Below are 20,405 nucleotides of genomic sequence, written 5' to 3'. Positions count from 1 at the left end.
TACTTTTGTGTAAGAGAATCAAATATTTTCTCACCAGTGTATGGTATGGGACAAAAGGGGGGACGCGGACATGAAAAATGGGACATAAAGACAAATGCAAAAGCATGAAATTTGAGTCATCCTGTCACTCCAATTAAGGTGATGTTCCCCCAGTGTAACTTTATCTTTCCCTGTCTCACTGAAAAATTGTATGGAGAAAAAGGGAAATATTGACAAATTGATGTCCTCCCTGATCTCGTGTGTGACCTTGTATGTAACTCTATCTTCTCCTGATCTCGCAGTCTAGAGACGACGGACCGAATAAATCAGACTATTCAAGAGAGGAAGAGATCTAGACCCTTGATTTGTACGAAGTGGGTCAGTTGGTGGGCTGATTAATAGGGGCCATATAATTTAAAATGAGTGATTCAGATTTCTTGATCCGTCGACTCTGGCTTTTGAGGTCCAGAGAGGTCTCAATTCCTCCTAAGCTAGCAAATCATAAGGACCCATTAGGGTCCACACTCCCGTACCATTTAGCTTATGAAATTTTACGGAAAGAGATCATCTCCGGATCTCTCTCTCCAAAGTTCACGGATCAAGTGATCTGCATCTTTAAAATTTGATCCAACGACAAAAAACAGAGAAGTTAGTAAAAACTTTTAAAAGCTATAATAATTTTAGTCATTGGATCAAAATTTTAAAGACCCGGATCACTTGATCCGTGAGCTTTGGAGAGAGAGATCCAGAGAGGATCTCTTTCCAAAAGAAGAGAAAGTTTCAGTATGCTGAGAATACGATTCGGTATAACAAGTATCATAATTGGTTGGAAATTTTTTTTTTTTTAGTCTGGGTGAAAAATCTGAATGATCGTGTGCACAAGATCACATAATCTGATTATACTAATTAATATTCATGAATTATTATTTAGATTAAGAAAAAATGTCAATAATCAAGACAGGATTTATGGGACGAACCTACTTTTGGTTTTGTGGCGGTTATTTTTGTAGTGGTTTCGGTTTGAAGTCGCTTAACCGTGTATAGCTAATTCAAATGGTGGCAGAAGCAAGAGTCTTTCTACCATTATGTAATGATATTAATGGCCTGTTTGGTATGCAATTTGAACCTATTTTTTTTGTAACTCAAAAATAATTTTTGAGTCTCAAGTCAATAAACTCGATTTTTTTTTTTGGTCAAACAAAATTACTTCCATTAAAAAAACAATACGTAAAGTAAAAGGCCCAAGCAAAATGAGAGCTGCAACTCAAGATACAACGGGAGACCCACACAAATTTAGGCTCGTAGGCAGAAAAAACAAACAACAAATAACCCTAATCTGAAGCCGCCACCGCCACGTCCTAGAAGGAAGTCAAACTCTGAACCGAGAAAGTAGACACCAGATCCAAATCCTTTTCACAAATTCCTGCAAATATATACAAAGTACCATATGAATAGAAAGTGAGGTTAAGGGCTATGTAAAATACTTGTAGTATGATGGATGCCACAAAACACTTGGCCTTGGCGGGGATCCGGCATGCCGATTGGGGGAGAAGTGAGGGAGAGAAATTGATCTAATATCCAATTTCGGATCGAAGCCCGCAGATCCGAGCACATGGTTGGGTGGGTATCACGGCTAAAAAGGAGGGAGGAAGGAAAAGTAATAGACAGAAAGCAGTAAAAACAGGCAAAAAAACGCCAGATAAGAGACATGAAGCCTAAATCTAAGATAAACTAAGGTTTATTGAGACCAAGCTCAAGGAAGGCTGGAAAGTGGGAATGAAAAGGGGGTGGGAAGTTGTAAGAGGGAAATGGCAGAGGAGATAGGAGGGGAGGAAAACATGGAAAAGGCAGAGGAGATGGGAAAGAAGGAAAATAGGGAAACAGCAAAGGAGGTAGGAGGGAAAGATGAGGAAAAGTGGGGTCACTTCGTAATTTAATGAACCGAATTGTCTATCTTTATAATTTATGTTGCTCCTTTTTCATATGAGTTTGAGCCGTGTCATGTCATCCCGCCCGTTTGACACCTCTACATTAAATTGAATAAATAAAATGAATCAATAAGAAAAAATAAAAAAGGATGTACAAAAGGAAAATAAAGGTGTAAAAATCTTTCCCTTGAATCGCTTCCCTATTTTTTTCCCGAAACGATGAAAAAATAATTAAATTTGAACTAAAACCTTTGCATTTGAAGTTGAAACATCACAAACATGGAACATTACGAAACAATCCCTACACCCTAGAATCAATCACTTTCCCATCGAGTAAGTGCATTTTGAAGCAAGTTGAATAATTGAATGGTCCAGTAATGGTGTCCAATCTCTACACATGGTTTGATTTGATGAAATTCATGGATGTATTATTTGTTTAATCAACGGATTAATGATGGAGAGAATTCATATTTAATCTGAGGTCGTTTTCTCTTCTTGAAAAGTTGAATCATCCTAGTGGACATGACTAAACCATCCTCGATGAATGGATGATAACATAAAAAGGTCTCATTGATGTGAAGTAACTAAAGATTGATATTATTCTTTTATTAAGTTGGAAATTAATTGGTGAAGTTAACTTTTTTTTTTTTTTTTTTTTTTTTTTTTAATTTTTCTGAACGAAGGTAAATATATTACCAACAAAACAAAACTTACAAGAAAGAGGTCCAATTATAATAAAAGCACAAACATAAACATGGACCTCCAAAATACAGCAAAACAAGCCTAACACAAAATTATGAGCCGGAACTGCTTGCGCCCCTGCAGCCGTCGGAAGGACCCCAACCACCCAGCTCAAACCCACTTGAAATTAAGCCGAACAAAGCCCTCGAAGTGGATAAAAAGAAAACACTGACATCCTCTGAAGAGCACCACATAGATTGGCACCACAAATCGAAAGAAGCACGCAAGAAGCAACCCGTGAGAAATAGTGCCAACGAGGGCAAATGGCGGGAAGGAGGTGGTGGGAATTTTATTTTATTCTTTTCTGATGAACAACAGCATATATTAAAGGTTGTGACCTCTAAAACAACCAATTTGCATACAATCAAATAAATACTCACGTTGTGTGGATTGACGGAGAGATCTATCCCAAATGTGTACATCATTATAAAGAAAACCAGTACTAGTAATAGCATCAGCTAGGAAGTTGGCTTCTCTAGAAATATAATACCAAGTGGTGGGAATATGTTAATTTACTTGTGCATGCTTTAAATTATGTATTTACTTGCATGTTAATTTACGAATTTTATGTGATTAATATAGCAATTAGACCTTAATTTTTCCAATATTTAAGTCGTTACTGTTATCCATTGTAATCATCAACTTATCAATTAATCAAACTACCCTTTGTGATTTCTATCAAACTGGTAAACCCCAGATTTTCGGTTCTTCAAGAAATTATGCTTGTAATCCTTTTACTTCATGATGCGTCACTCTTCCTCTGATTGTGGCCTTAATCTCCTAAAAAATCTTCTAGTATCTTCATGGCTCCACCGCTATTCGCTATGTAATAAAAAATCTAAATGCACGCAACTTGATCCCGAAGGATCTATTTGTATATATTGTTTAGTGGTCCATTTTATGGATTTTTCCAGTTGCAGGCAAGCAGCCACCACTCTCAAAAAACCTACAAAACAAGAAAATGTTGCAAATATTCTTTGCCCCCTTTGAATTTTTCTTTTTTCATCTGACGGTGATTATAACTTCCCAAAAAATTATTAGCTTTCACAGCAAAATTCTGGGAAGAAAGAAAGTCCAACTTTCTACACTTTGGGAGTTGGGAGTTAGGCCATCTCCAACCGGCCCGACTGAAGGGTCATAGGCAAAAAACTAACCCGTTTTGACACGAAAACCGTCTCCAATTGAGGGTTAAGCCAAAGGGTTTGTGGGCCCCGCCTAGCCAAAAATCAGACCTAAGGCTAGTTGGCTGGCCAAGATCAGCCAGCCAGCTAACCCGATTCTCCCAGCCCAGCCCACTTGCAATGGCTACCTGGCGTCAGCTAGCAACGACTAGCGGACGTTAGGTTACTGTTAGAATTTGAATTTTTTTTAGACGAAATTTAAAAAAAAATTCTAATTTTTTTCCTATAAAAACCTAAGCCATTCCTACGCCATTTCTCACATCCTTATCACTCGAAATCCTATCAGAAAAATTATTGAGATTATATAAAGATAAGAAATCTCGAGGCTTATTCATTTAGCGACAAGTGACACTCAAAATATGTCTGAAAACCTTATTTTAATATGATAATTTAATTCAATTAACTATATTAATTCAATTAAAATAAATTATTGAGGGGGCTAAAAAATAGCCCCCTTGGGTTGGAGATGAATTTTTTTTGTCAAAGGGTGTTTTGGCCTATGGCCCTTTGGCCTCCTCGGTTGGAGATAGTATAAAATATGGCCTGATATTGTTCGTTAAAAAATAATTTATTGCAGGGCTATGTGGCTAAACATGGTCATTTGGCCCTCTTTTGGTTGGAGATGGCTTTAGGAGTTGGAACAATGGCAATATTTCAAATTCATAACCTTTTTATTTTATTTATAATTTTGGAGGTGTTTATTTACTCGATATGAGAATGAGAAAGAATAATTATAAGATGAACGACTCTCTTTAGTTATCTTATACGTTTATTTTTCAGGTATGTCGTATTCAAATTTGTTGAGGTTTACATACTTAGGAGATTTGAGGCTCGTTCGAAAGTACTTTTAAAATGACTAAAAATGTTTTTAGAGCAAATATTTTTGGGTTCCAAACATTTTCATTAAAAATGTTTTCAACCATTTTAAATACATTTCCAAACAAACCCTTAAACACTAATCTCTTCATATTATATAGTTAAGCATAGCTTCCTAGTAAACATTCCAACCTTAGGGTTTTAACTTTTGTCACAAATGTGGACCATACACAATCATGATTAAGTGTTAATTATCATCTTCATATGCAATTGGACTCGGCTACCACATGATAAATTTCTTCATTTTTTATTTAATCCAGCATTGTAAACAAACATATCCTTTATAATAATTATATTTAGTCGATTTGGTTTGATTCCTTAAGCCAAAATTTTGAAAAGGAAGAAGAACGTTTGTCAATTTCGTCAGACGACATTTGGTCACATTGTAACCGTTGTATTTGAACGTTTGAATTCTAGAAGATAGATGACAGTTAAGACATTATAAGACTCATTTTTGGTGGGACATTATTTGAAAGTGATCGATGGGATAAATAGCCTTCTCAATATGTTAGTCTTCGTATGATCATAAGAGAATTTAAAAAAAATATCACGTTTATCTTCACTATAAAGCCTTAATCACCCTATTTATGTGACATATATGATCAACTGTTAATCGACACATAATGAATTAAGTATTGGTAGTAAACTGCCTCTTTTTTTCTCAGTGACGGGGTAGCCAGGTTCAGAAGCAGGGGTACACCATTCTATTTTTTGTTCCGGTTGAGTAAGAAATGAATTATCATACTACATAACATAATTGCATATTGCATGAACAAGTATATATATTGACAAAATATATGAACACATTTAAAATATATATAATTGAAAGAAAAATATAAATATAGGGGGTTCATGCATTATGGGTAATGTTTTCATACTTCAAGGTTTTTTCAAATATCTTAATTTTTTTTAGAAGAACCTGATTGGCAGAAAATAATTGAAAGCCTTTGATATTGTAGAAGAAAGCCTCCTCCACGATCCTTCAGTTCCTTAACTTCTAGTAAGAGCGTGCTGATAACGTGTTGTAAGTCTATTTGACTGAACTGTATTTAGGACAGAGAGGGAGAGGGGCCGATGGCAACAGGGAGAGAAGAGAAAGATATAATTCTAAGTTGTGTGTTGTATCATCCAATTGTGCATTTATTTATAGTAGTAGGGAAGGTTAAATCCTTATCCTATTATGATTACAACTCTAATAGAAATTAAACTACTAAAGGGAATATACACAAATAATACTAGATACACTAGAATTTACACAATCACATTCATAATCCAATAGGATTGCAACAAAATACACACACACACACAGAGACATACATACACACTTCAAAAATTTACAAGCTAAAAATAGTCCTTTACTAAATTTCACGGCAAATATAAGCCATGTATACAAATAGCTCTAGGGATGGCAATTCTAACTGTTAAACCCGATAATCATGGATAACCGTCCGAATGGATTGGATTTGGATATGAAAATTCGGGTATGGTATGGATATGGGGAAAAACTGTGAACTTTATTCGGTTATGGTTTTGGATATGGTTATAGGGGTCTCCAATCCATATCCGTATCTGAATCCGACTTGAATATATTGTGTGTGTATATATATTTGATATATAATATAATTTTATTCACTTTACCGAACCCTCCCTATACTAATTCATTATGCATGCATCAAACCCTATACTATCTTTATTATGCACCAAACATCATGCATGGGGCATACCAACAACCTCATCAATTCAATACTCTTATTGTTATACTCAACCAAATTAATTCATTGAATCATTTTATATATCAATTATCAAATGTTCTAAGTTTATCAGATTCATCTCTCTTCAAGAGTATCACTGTCAAGAAATTAATTCATTGAATCAATTTGTTTTGTCTTCCTTTCGTATTTGTTTTTGTCCTTTTTTTTTTATTGGACCAATTTATCATAGTGGCTTATCATGAACAACTTCAAATATATTATTATGTTTTTTGTAATTGGATGTTGCTATTTAACGATGGAATTAGTATCTACTAAAATTTATAGTGCATTAATTGGATGAATTTAATTTTTTTTTAATTTTTTGACGAGAAGATGGATATAACCGATAACTAATTAAAAATCCGTTATCCGATAGATATGGTTATGGATAATCCCCGATGGTTAATTTGCGATAATGGATATGGTTAATTTCATGGTTATGGGGATGGATATAGCATTTCCGTCCCCAAATCGACCCGTTGCCATCCCTAAATAGCCCCTTAGAGCTTTCAGTAGTATTATAATTATGGGAACTTTCAAAAGTACGTTGAAACAATATAAATTTAGTTCGAACTAACAAGAGTACTCATTGAGGCAATTTATATCAACTTTATCTAGAATACAATGTATTGGTATCGAGTACCTACTTTGAGCTTTATGCTTTTAAATGGAAATCTTTGAAGAAGAATTTCATGGCATTCTCTATTCATTTAGAAATTGCTTCGAAAGATACACTAAAACTTAAAAATCTCTAGCATGTAGTCTCCACATGCCATAAGTCTCATGTTTAACTTTAACATAACACTGTACTTACATAAATAGGTTGTGCCTACAATAGGAGACTATGTGTCTCTACCAAAAAACCTTATGCCATACAGTAATTTTACTTCACTATATACATCTAAGAATACTTTTGGGTTTAAACTATAGGTTCACTTATTTTAGCTTGATGAAGGATATTGTGGTGTCAATTTGTTTGATACCACAACTTATAATCCATTTTAAAAGGGAGGAAATATTCTACTATGAGGGAATGGTGATTGGACTAGGACATGTACAATGTGCCAGAAACTTACTAGTTATCAAACTTAATACAAATATAATATGTAATGGTATTCATGAGACATCCCAGTTAAAAGCGAATAAAAATATCATAGACCGTAATACTAGTTGCTATGATTTCAATTTAACAAGCTCGAGTTTCCATTCACTTTAAAACGTTTGGTTTGTTGTTGTCATTTTCTTTCTTTTCTTGCCAAATCTTGGAAAAGGGTTATTGTTACAATGACATAAAGTAAAGGCAAGCTAGGCTATCCAAAGAATTTCCTTAAAATAACCGAAATGCAAGAGAGGACAAGTAAATGAGTTGGTTTGAAAGTGTAGCTAAAGCTTGTGTATGCTAGTTTACAAGGATAGCTAGGTAGGGTTTGAAAGTGTAGCTAAAGCTTGTGTAAGTTAGTTTACAAGGATAGCTAGGTAGGGTTGTTGGAGGGTTCAGTTGTGTTACTGTTTCAAGTTAGAATGCTTCAAGGAAAGTGGAGGTTCCAGTGATGGATATGTCTGCTTCATTGGTGGGAATTACACATCGATGAATAGCCCCCCTCAAAAGACATCAAATGAGTTACTACCAAAACACATATTCATATACTTCATCAAATTTCTAAATATCGTAGACTATCTTGTACACATGTGTGTGCAAGTATTTGCATTTGGTCAGTACTAACCTCTCTACATGTGATCTCGTTCTGCAAATTATGAAGTGAAGTTGAATTGTTTATAATAAATCATATGAGATTGACTGGCCTAAAAAACAAAACGGGATCAAAATCAGTAGTATCTTTAATTCAATACAAATGCAAGTAGTAGATTGCATTGATGGATAAGACTTTCATTTCAACCTACTGCTTTCTGAGTTCAAACTTTCTCTCGTTTATCTCATCTAAGTTAGAGTAGTAAATATCAATTAATAATTAAAAGAAAAAAAATTTAATACCAATTTACCGTAGCTTAGAAAAACAAGCCCATGGGAGAAAAACAAGGAGGCCAGGAGTCCAGGAGCCCATTCTTAAGAGACTACATTATGTTATCAAGCCAACTGCACGAACCTTCCCAATTTCCGTCGGAGCGTTTTAGGGCCATTTGGCACTTTCAGTGTTCTACAACCTCATTTTTGGGAGCTCTATGTAACCAATAATCTGCCCTATTCTATTCCGCCTCTTCGTCAAAGAAATGCCGGTTTTTACTCGACGCACTGTAACCGGATGCATATGCCTAGACAAATGAGAGCATGGCACCGTCGATCGCATTCTCCTTTGTCTGAACATATGCCTCAGTTGAGGTGCCAAGTAAAAAAAGGCACTGTCTCTTGACTCTTGAGGGAGGGTAGAAATATGTTGAGACAGGAAAAGTGTCTTAGGGTTAGGGTTACAAAGAGAGGGTGGGAGCCTTTTAGGCTTCCTACATGGGCTAAGTGAGGCCCAAACCATGGTATCCAACAGAGTTACAGTATATTGGGCTCATTGAAAATTGGCAACATTGTTGCTTGGGACATGGACTGGAAGTTGAGTTGGTTCTAGCATTTCTGCTTACAAAGAGTTCCTAGCCCCCTACTGAATCCATGATGACCACCACACCCTATCTTCAGTATATAATCAAATGTCACAAATCTCTCGTTAATAGGGGTGGGTTCAAAAAACTAAACACCGAAAAGACCAAACCGAAACCCAAAAAAACTGAACCGAGATTTTTTGGTTGGGTTTCGTTGTCAGTGGTTTGGAACCGAACCCAACCGAATTGACTCCTACCCAGCTTTTGGATTGTTTGTATTTGATGGAAAATGTGAAATCTGTATGTGTTAATTGGAATTTTTTGTGGGTTTTATAATTAGGTAGCTTGGAATTGCAGTTTTATTAGTATTCTTCCGGTGCTTTACTCGTTTTTGGATATATGAATGAGAATTTCCCTTCTTGATATTGTAATTTTTTTGTTTTTTGTCAACTCATGAATTTTGTTAGATTAGTCACCGATGAGGTTCGAATCCACTTTATTATGCAAGAACTCAACATCTTTCTACTACTGTAGTAAAAGGCCACTTATAACATTATAATTGTTTTTGCTAATGAGTATTGTACTATACTTTGGCAAGTCGAATAGCTGGAATTTCTTTGCTTGCAATATTAATGAAACCGGGATCAAGGAAACCCGTAAATCTGGGACTCGAACTTAGGAATTTCAGATTTATTTTAAAAAACTGAATTAAACCAAAAACGAACAAAAAAAAAAAAAAAACCGAATAAAATTGAACCGAGCCGAAGACGGATAGTAATTTCAGTATGGTTTTTTGTTTCGGCTAAAAAACTCAACAGTTTCAAAATGGACCCACCCCTAATCATTCGGGGAGACAGGATTGTCTTTGTGAGGATCACAGGGATCCTTTAATCCTGTTCTTTCATCATACATCGTGCGGTCAGAAATTATTTTAAATTATATTATTTAAAATTGAACACAAACAGTACCTGACGAAAATTGATTACACGATATACAATGAATAGACATGATTAAAGGATTTCTAAGAGCCTCACAAAAAGAATCTATCAAGGATCCTATCTCTCATTTGGGCAGAGAATGGCATTGTGTTTTGAACTATGTGTTTTATCATTTCTCTCCGACATAAGTGAGATTCAACCATGTGAGATTTTCATGCTCTGATCTATCGCTATTACAATGATAACACAAAATGATATAGACAACTGGAACTCTTAGGGGAAGGGATTTTTATTTTTTACAAAAAAATGGACGTAGTTCTGCTACAACAATTCAGAATTGATTAATTTTCAAATCTCCACTTTATCGTTACAAAATATTAGTCAAACTGAAAATAATTGAGATATCTGATTGTAGTGGTAAAAATTGATAAATCCAGTATTATAAGAAATATTGAAATTTTATAATGAGAATTAAATAATAAAATAATTTTTAATTGAATTGATTTTGCAATAGTGAGGTATAGGAAGTCTTTAAGGGAAGAAATTCCTAATTTTTTTGTAAAAATGGGAATTAGCTATTGGGCACACATCACATTGTATTTTGACGATCTGAACAATCTATTTTTCAAGTTTCATCATCTTTGTAAAATATTAGCCAAATCGAAAATATTTGAAGTATTTAATTGAGTTTAAAGAAGTTGACAAATACTTTGTTATCTAAGAAACAATTAAATTTCAACGTGATAATTAAATAGGCAAATAGTTTCGGATTAAATTGAATTTTTGCAAGGATGATTTATGAATCAAGGTTTACAAAATAGATAATTCGAATTGTTGAAATTCGACGTGGAATGGACCCTACAAATAAAGAAGAATACCACAAAATCATAGTATTAAATGATGAATATGAAGCATGTTAGTCTTGAGAGAATAGAAACGCCTTGTCACATTGCGGAAGTAAGGTCGTTGGTGATTGCAATTGTCAAATTGACAAAGGGTATTGTTGTTGCCGCTCATTGCAAGATAAGGGGTGGCTGGTGAGGGCAACACCGACAATTCCCAAATGATTAATCACCAAGTTGTGCCCTGCCTCAAATACGCACCAAAACAATTCACAACCTACAGAGTAATATAGTCCTTGCCTCCATGAATCCCATTAAAATAGTCAAATAAATCATGCTTGCTATTAAAGCAAAAAATAAAGTCTCAAAGTTGAATCTTAGTCTACTGGTATTCTTTTACTTTGTAATTGAAAGTCGTAAATTCAAATCTCGTTAATGGTTAATTAGATATCAAATTTTTATAGCATGTTTATTGTGTTTAATTTAAATTCTCACAATTTAATATAAATATATTGTTGTGGAGAAATTGTAATGAAACTCTTTATGGATTCTAAGCCACCTCATTTTTGGGACCATTGACGTTAAACTGTAAAGTAACAGATAATTAATGAAGAGTCGTACTTTAACATTTTTTATTGTTGCATATAACACTTTACAGCAGTAGCGAAAATCAATTATATTTATACATTATAGTACGAATCCATTCTTACCATTTTTCTCTCTCAAACAACTAGATATTTAACACACTAATACTCTCACACTACTAAAAAGATATAAACATACTATACTAAACAAAAAAAAAAAAAAACAAAAAAAAAGCCCCAAAGTCGTCCACCAAACCTCATCCACAAAAAATTAATAAAACGTTAAAAAATGAAAAGAAGTTCACACGTCAACACCGGTGGAAAAGTGGTGGGCCCAAAAATTAGTCCACCAACTCCCCCCACCAACCGCACCATCCACATATACGGCGCTTTCCTCCCCCTTAAAATCTGCTTCCATTTTATCCTCAGCGCCAAATCCCAAATCCCGATACGCATAACGAAATGTCGACCGAGACGCCACCGAATTTCTGGGGCGACATGCCGGAGGAGGAGTACTACACCTCCCAAGGGGTGCGCAACACCAAATCCTTCTTCCAAACCCCCAACGGCCAGATCTTCACCCAGTCCTTCCTGCCTTTGGATCAAAAAGTCAAAGCCACCGTCTTCATGACCCACGGCTACGGATCCGACACCGGCTGGCTCTTCCAGAAAATCTGCATCCACTACACCACCTGGGGCTACGCCGTCTTCGCCGCTGATCTCCTCGGCCACGGCCGGTCCGACGGCATCCGCTGCTACCTCGGCGACATGGAAAAAGTCGCCGCCAGCTCCCTCTCCTACTTCCTCCACGTCCGCCAGTCCGAACCCTACGCCTGCCTCCCGGCCTTCCTGTTCGGCGAGTCCATGGGCGGCTTAGCCACCATGGTCATGTACTTCCAATCCCCTCCCGACGCCTGGACGGGCCTGATCTTCTCCGCCCCGCTCTTCGTCATCCCGGAGAACATGAAGCCCAGCAAAGTCCACCTCTTCCTGTACGGCCTCCTGTTCGGGCTCGCCGACACGTGGGCGGCGATGCCGGACAACAAGATGGTGGGGAAGGCGATCAAGGACCCCGCGAAGCTGAAGATCATAGCGTCGAATCCGAGGAGGTACACGGGCCCACCTAGGGTGGGGACAATGAGGGAGATCGCTAGGATGTGCCAGTACGTGCAGGACAATTTCTCGCGGGTGACGGCGCCGTTTTTGACAGTGCACGGGACGGCGGACGGGGTGACGTGCCCCACGTCGTCGCAGCTGCTGTACGAGAAGGGATCGAGCGTGGACAAGACTTTGAAGTTTTACGATGGGATGTACCATTCGTTGGTACAAGGGGAGCCGGACGAGAACGCGGAGATTGTGTTGAGGGATATGAGGGAGTGGATTGACGAGAGGGTGGTGAGGTATGGGAGCAAAGCAAAGGGCTTGGAGGAGGGAATTTGAATTGTGGGGGGTGGTGGGGTTTTGGTTGTACTATTACTATGTGCTCTGCATATGAATTGTATTTAATTTTAAGCTAATGTCAAATTTTAATTAAAATACTAAAGAAAATCTTTTAAAAGTGAGATTCTTTATAAATTCTTTGTCATTTTACAGTTTAACGTTAATTTTTGTGCATCGACGAGTGATTGGGTTGTCCTACTTTTGTTTGTGCTCTTGTTGTTCGTTTTGCCTAGCAATGGACTATGTAGAATTCTCTGTGCTGTCTCATGGAAGGGCTTCCTTGCCAGAGGAATGTCGTTTTTTGCAAGTTTTGCAGAATGTGATGCAAGGTTTTGTCCACATGAACGTATACTTCTGTTTGGTTTGATGTGGTTATATGTGATGGTTTTGTATCTCTTTGGTTGCGTTTGTAATCCTGGGGTTTTATTCCAGAGCGACAATGTTTTTGACAATTTCTCGGGGTGATGGTGCCGTTTTTGACAGTACACGGGACGGCGGACGGGGTGACGTGCCCGACGTCGTTGCAGCTGCTGTACGAGAAGGGATCAAGCACGGACAAGACTTTGAAGATTTACGATGGGATGTACCATTCTTTGGTACAAGGGGAGCCAGACGAGAATGCGGAGATTGTGTTGAGGGATATAAGGGAGTGGATTGACGAGAGGGTGGCGAGGTATGGGAGCAAAGCAAAGGGCTTGGAGGAGGGAATTTGAATTGTGGGGGTGTTGGGGTTTTGGTTGTACTATTACTATGTGCTCTGCATATGAATTGTATTTAATTTTAAGGTAATGTCAAATTTTAATTAAAATACTAAAGAAAATCTTTTAAAAGTGAGACTCTTTATAAATTCTTTGTCATCTTACAGTTTAACATTAATTTTTGTGCATCGATGAGTGTTTGGGTTGTCCTGCTTTTGTTTGTGCTTTTGTTGTTCATTTTGCCTGGCAATGGACTATGTAGAATTCTCTGTGCTATCTCATGGAAGGGCTTCCTTGCCAGAGGAATGTCGTCTTTTGCAAGTTTTGCAAAATGTGATGCAAGGTTTTGTCCACATGAACGTATACTTCTGTTTGGTTTGATGTGGTTATGTGTGATGGTTTTGTATCTCTTTGGTTGCGTTTGTAATCCTAGGATTTTATTCTAAAGCGACAATGTTTTTGACAATTTCTCAGGGGTGATGGCGCTATTTTTGACAGTACACGGGACGGCGGACGGGGTGACGTGCCTGACGTCGTCGCAGCTGCTGTACGAGAAGGGATCAAATGCGGACAAGACTTTGAAGATTTACAATAGGATGTACCATTCTTTGGTACAAGGGGAGCCGGACGAGAACGCGAAGATTGTGTTGAGGGATATGAGGGAGTGGATTGACGAGAGGGTGGAGAGGTATGGGAGCAAAGCAAAGGGCTTGGAGGAGGGAATTTGAATTATGTGGGTGGTGGGGTTTTGGTTGTACTATTACTATGTGCTCTGCATATGAATTGTATTTAATTTTAAGCTAATGTCAAATTTTAATTAAAATACTGAAGATAATCTTTTAAAAGTGAGACTCTTTATAAATTCTTTTTCATCTTAGAGTTTAACTTTAATTTTTGTGCATCGACGAGTGTTTGGGTTGTCCTTCTTTTGTTTGTGCTCTTGTTGTTCGTTTTGCCTGGCAATGGACTATGTAGAATTCTCTGTGCTGTCTCATGGAAGGGCTTCCTTGCCAGAGGAATGTCGTCTTTTGCAAGTTTTACAGAATGTGATGCAAGGTTTTGTCCACGTGAATTTATACTTCTGTTTGGTTTGATGTGGTTATGTGTGATGGTTTTGTATCTCTTTGGTTGCGTTTGTAATCCTGGAGTTTTATTCCAGAGCGACGATGTTTTTGATAATTTCTCGGGGGTGATGGTGACGTTTTTGACAGTACACGGGACGGCGGACAGGGTGACATGCCCGACATCGTCGCAGCTGCTGTACGATAAGGATCAAGCGTGGACAAGACTTTGAAGATTTACAATGAGATGTACCATTCTTTGGTACAAGGGGAGCCAGATGAGAACACGAAGATTGTGTTGAGGGATATGAGGGAGTGGATTGACGAGAGGGTGGCGAGGTATGGGAGCAAAGCAAAGGGTTTGGAGGAGGGAATTTGAATTGTGGGGATGGTAGGGTTTTGGTTGTACTATTACTATGTGCTCTGCATATGAATTGTATTTAATTTTAAGGTGATGTCAAATTTTAATTAAAATACTAAGGAGACTCTTTCAAAAGTGAGACTCTTTATAAATTCTTTGTCATCTCACAGTTTAACGTTAATTTTTGTGCATCGACGAGTGTTTGGGTTGTCCTGATTTTGTTTGTGCTCTTGTTCGTTTTGCTTGGCAGTGGACTATGTAGAATTCTTTGTGCTATCTCATAGAAGGGCTTCCTTGCCAGAGGAATGTCATCTTTTGCAAGTTTTGCAGAATGTGATGCAAGGTTTTGTCCACGTGAACATATCCTTTTGTTTGGTTCGATGTGGTTATGTGTGATGGTTTTGTATCTCTTTGGTTGCATTTGTAATCCTGGAGTTTTATTCCAAAGCGACGATGTTTCTCGTTCTTTTGATTACTGAAATCTCAACCTTAAAAAAAAGGTTAATTTTGTGCCAACATTACAAAATATTGTGCCAAAAGCATGAGGTCTCAGAAAGTTCATGTAGAGTCTTATTGTAAGAGAGCCTCCTTATCATTTCTCATCTTCTTATCCAACAAAATACACCCTATGTACTTTAATTGTCAATTAAATGGCTAATTGATTTAATGGGAGGGATAACGGGTATTAAAGCCTCCTACAATGATGCGCATGAGTAGTGCTATCCACACACTCGTTTTTACTTCTAACACACTCTTATTAATTTTGGACTGTCAGATCGAATAAATTAAGAAAATCAATGGTAAAAAGTTAATAAATGTGTATGAGAACGTGTGACTAGTAGTATCCTACGCCATGTGTACTTTAATGTCCATTCCAACAAATATATAAGGTTTTGTTGTTGTTTTTTCTTCTGTTGCCTACAAATCTAAATATAAGCGGGTTTCTCTTTATGTCTTGAGTTGTTGCTATCCTTTTGCTTGGGCTTGTTTTTTATTTAGTGTCTTGCTTTTTTATTTGTGTTTAGGCCTATCTTGCACAGGTTGTACTCTCCCTTTCATGAATGAAGTTTATTTTTGACCAAAAAAATATAGGGCATAGAAAATATTCAATTTGATTGATAACAAAAAAAAAAAAAAAAAAATCAAGTCGTTGTGGTTAAAAGTCTTCCCAAATATGAATACTAACAGTAACACACTAGCGATTTATACTATTTTGTTGGCGGCCAATTGCCAATTGCCAGTAGGTTTGAAATTTAGTGTAAGCATTTTTTGGAACATCCCATCAAATTGATATGTAAGAATTAAGTCTTGAATAATTCATGTATTTGTTTGGTGTTTGGGCCCAAAATAATATTTTGGGCCGAGCTTAGCATTATTCTCGGTTCAGTAGCATTCGTCTAGAATCTTGTTATGGGTCATCCAGTCAAGGTCGGCCGAATCCTATTGCAAGATGGATTGGTTTAGATAAGAATGAGGTAGTCGAACCCTAGTGCAACAAGGAGTCTTAAAGATGAAGATGCTTAGAATTAGGGGATGAATTTGGTTCGTTATGGAGCTTGGTTCAAAGTCATATTGGAGCTAGGATTGGCCAAAACCTAATTAGATTGGGTTGAGGAATTCTAATCTGAATACATTTCTAGTTTGGCCATGAAGGGGGTTCGCTACTATAAATAGAGAAGGGAGTGCATCATTCAAAGGCCCCTCTAAATCAACACACAAATTGCCCTGTGCAAAGCTTCTCAACAACTTTTGAGATTTTACCCTCTTCCCCTTTCTTCCCGCCAATACATCTTCAGTTTGAATGAACAGCACTGTGAAGGCAACCGGCGACATCTTCAGTTTGGATAGATAGCACTGGAGCCGTAGAATCAACAAGGAACACCTTCAGTTTGGATAGACAACACTGCTTCGAGGTCGGCTGGTTATTATCCAAGTCTCGATCGACAAGGATTTTCGAGTCCTTGTTGGTAGAGGTCAACTTATTAGCCTTCTCGGTGAAGTGAGGTGTTACTAGGTTACTAGGCTCGACACATTAAAAGCTAAGTTTTATTTTATGATTGGGTATTCACAAGTACGTTTTAGAGTTCGGCATTCTGACGGCCAAACCACATTTACAATCTAGACATTTATCTCATTTGAGTATTTATGTCCGTATAGTTTAGTGCCAGTTCGGTGTGCTTATACTCTTACGAATATAACGACAGTGATCGAACTCGGTGCCAACAATTTGTAAACTTCGTAGGACTAGCAGCCTTGTCTTCAGGCTATAGAACTCGAAGGTCGAGACGTGTTCCTTCATTGGCCACAGTCTCAACATCAAGAAGTCAGCAACACGCTCAACGCAACATCAGCATGTTTTACTCCCGGTTGAGCTTGGCCATTGAGTTGGCATGCCCTGCACATAATCGAATGACGTAGTTAGCTTATTAGTTACTTGGCCTGTGCACCACATAGTCTTGGTAGTAAATATGATTCAAGCTTGCTATTACACGATGATCATGTCGGCTACATCATCTTGCAAGGTTTCAACGTAGAGAGATGGCCGACTCAGATTTCGGTTCAAAAAACCATCAAAGTTGGCGCTAAGACTGTTCAACAAGATTTGGCAAGACTCGGGTTGGCAAACCTAATTGATTACCCTGATGTCTAATACCAAACAGGATAGACGTCAGGGCGCGATTTCATCCACCATAGAACGTCTGTTGGCCCATTGATATGTTATTTCCAAGCAACCGAATTCTAGCGTGAACTTAGTAGAGTTCCTTGCTAAATGGGACAACGGTCCAGTCATGTTACTTGATCAAGTCCAAGCTACCCCAGCCGAGCTCGAGGACAGCCGTCAAAGATCCATTAGATGAAATAAATGTTGGAATGGCCGATGACCCTCAGCCTTTATTTATTAGTTCTTTGTTACCCCAACCTATGAAATACGAGCTTTGTAAATTACTTAAAGAATTTAAAGATTGTTTTGCTTAGAGTTACCATGTGATGCCTGGCCTGGATCGAACACTTGTCGAGCACGAATTACGCATGTAGGTTAGTTGTAAACCTTTCCACCAACCCCACTGACGATTCTCGACTGAAGTTTAACTCGGCATAAAGGACGAACTTGTTTGACTTTTAAAAGTCAGGTTTATTCAAAAAACTCGATACATTAAATGGTTGGTGAATATTGTCCCAATTTTAAAGAAAAGTGGTGCTCTACGTATTTGCATTGATTTTTGTAATTTGAAGTTGTAAACCCTAAAGACGAATATACAATGCCAATTTCAAACTTGTTAATCGACGTTGCAGCAAACCACGAGATGTTATCTTTCATGGACAGCTATGCTGGTTACAACCAGATTTTCATTACTAAGGCTAATGTCCACAAAATTGCTTTTTGTTGCCCTGGGGCACTCAGGACCTACGAATGGGTCGTCATGCCTGTCAGCTTTAAAAAAGCCGGTGTCACATATCAACGCGCTATGAATGCTTTTTTTCATGACCTGATTGGCACAGTCATTGAAGTATATATTGATGATGTTGTGGTCAAATCAAAGCATCGCCGAACATATTTAGATGATCTTCGGCAAACTTTCATTCAAATGCGCCGGCATAACCTTGAAATGAACCCTGCTAAATGCAATTTGGGGTGTCGGCATGTAACTTAGGTTTTCTTATACACCATCACAACACGTAACTTAAGGATTCTGACATATTCGAATAACACAAGAGCATCAGGCTGCTTTCATGCAAATGAAGGTCTCTCACTACCTCACTTATCCTCGTGCCATCTCGGCGCAGTAAACCTCTTAAGTTGTATATCTCGGTTGTCGAGGAGTCCATTGGCTGTCTTTTTGCTCAAGACAATGACATTGACCGGGAGCAGGCCATTTTTTATCTTAGTCGAAATCTTTACTTAACTGAGATAAATTATTCAGTCGTCGAGAAACTCTGTTTGGCCTTGTTCTTTGCTGCGTCCAAGCTTAGTGATGCGAACTAAATAAGCACACAAATTAAAACCCTCTTGTGACAATTGTGGTATAAGTATAAGTATAAGTAGGGATCGTTCTTAACCGGGGATTAGGAGGGATTGCAAAATCACTTGGAAACTGACTCAAAAACGTAAAACAAAGGTTAAAACACTAAACTAGACTCAAAGAATGCAAAACTAAACAATAAAACACTAAAACAAATCAAAAGACTCAAAACAGCACCAAAACACTCAAAACTGCCTTAAAAACACTTTCTGGGCAATTTTGAGCATTTTGGTGAATTTGGACGAATTTGGGTAAAAACTTGAATCAAAACACTTAAAAACACAAACTAAGACACTTTCTAACTAAATTGGACACCAAAGTAAAGGGGGATTGAGTTTTTGACGAAATTAAATAAAATGCACAGATTGTAATTTAAAGGCAGAATGTAAATATGAATGTGATGAAAATATGGATGAATGCTAGCTAGAAGGTTCTTCTCCACACATGTCACACTTGCATACAATTTGATTTTCAGTTGGTATTTCGATGAATTATGAACCTTGACACTCCAAGTTAATTAGGTCCGCTTAAATTAACCTTCAGATTTCCCTAGAATCATTGAATTGGATGAATATGCATCGCAACCAAATTATTCATAACAAGTTCTCTATATGAACAGCATGATAAAGATACAAGTTAGAATCATTACGTTCTTTGGAAATCATAGGCATCGACAAGGCATTTGTAACTATGAAAAGCATGATACTCTTGCCAGGAATTCATTTAACGCGATTGTTTATAAGCAACCTCCACTACTTGTGAATATAAGTTCATAACTATTAGGTGAAATTCACTTATATTCTAGCGTCATATTCATGCATGAAAATTAAGCGTGCACTCTCAACAAACATACACAAATAAGTTATCGATCAAGCAGTTAAACAAATTGAATTCACCATTCATGAAATTCCAACCAAAGGTAATCAATTCATATTGCAAGCATAAACATGGTTTCGAATCACCCCCTAGCTAATTAGGGATTTAGCCTCTCATGTTCACAGAAAGAGAAATACAATTGAATTTAAACATAAAGCACAAAGGATTGATTACACCTAGAACGCCCAACGAATCCACTTGAATTTCTGCGCGTCTAAGTCCCTCTTTCTTCTTCTCCTTGCTGCGGCAGTGAGGTTAAATGGTGTTTTTGGATGATTTTCTGGTTTTGGGATGGATTTATGGAAGTGTGGTGGTGCGGCAAGGTGGTGGAGTGATGGAGGAAGGTTTGTATGGTGGATGGAAGGGTGGGGATGGCTGCGGCAATGGTGGAAAAGGTGTGGAAGATGGCTGGAATGAAGGGGGAATGCACGGATTGAATGGTTCTTTTGTGATGGTTGTCTCTCTCACATGAAGAGTGAATGGGAGAATATATGTATGATGGTGGCTGAATTAATTAATGGGAGAGAATGGGAGTGACAGCTAGGGTGAATGATTAAAGGGTGCGGCTAGGTTGGTGGAA

The 20,405-nt window shown here is 37.6% G+C and overlaps 1 protein-coding gene across 1 annotated transcript; it reads left to right on the top strand.

Annotated features, from left to right (window-relative positions):
• Positions 1 to 11,770: 11,770 nt before the first annotated feature.
• On the top strand, positions 11,771 to 13,637 carry LYSOPL2 (lysophospholipase 2). The gene has a single exon (XM_068447730.2). It carries the CDS (start codon positions 11,830 to 11,832, stop codon positions 12,805 to 12,807), a length of 978 nt encoding a protein of 325 aa, XP_068303831.2. The 5' UTR covers positions 11,771 to 11,829; the 3' UTR covers positions 12,808 to 13,637.
• The last annotated feature ends 6,768 nt before the right edge of the window (positions 13,638 to 20,405 follow it).

This window comes from Pyrus communis, chromosome 17, assembly GCF_041283825.1.
Source record: "Pyrus communis isolate YQ-2024b chromosome 17, ASM4128382v1, whole genome shotgun sequence".
In the NCBI taxonomy this organism is placed as follows: domain Eukaryota; kingdom Viridiplantae; phylum Streptophyta; class Magnoliopsida; order Rosales; family Rosaceae; genus Pyrus; species Pyrus communis.
The sequence above is the reverse complement of the archived record's forward strand: the minus strand, read 5'-3'. Positions and strand labels throughout refer to the sequence as shown.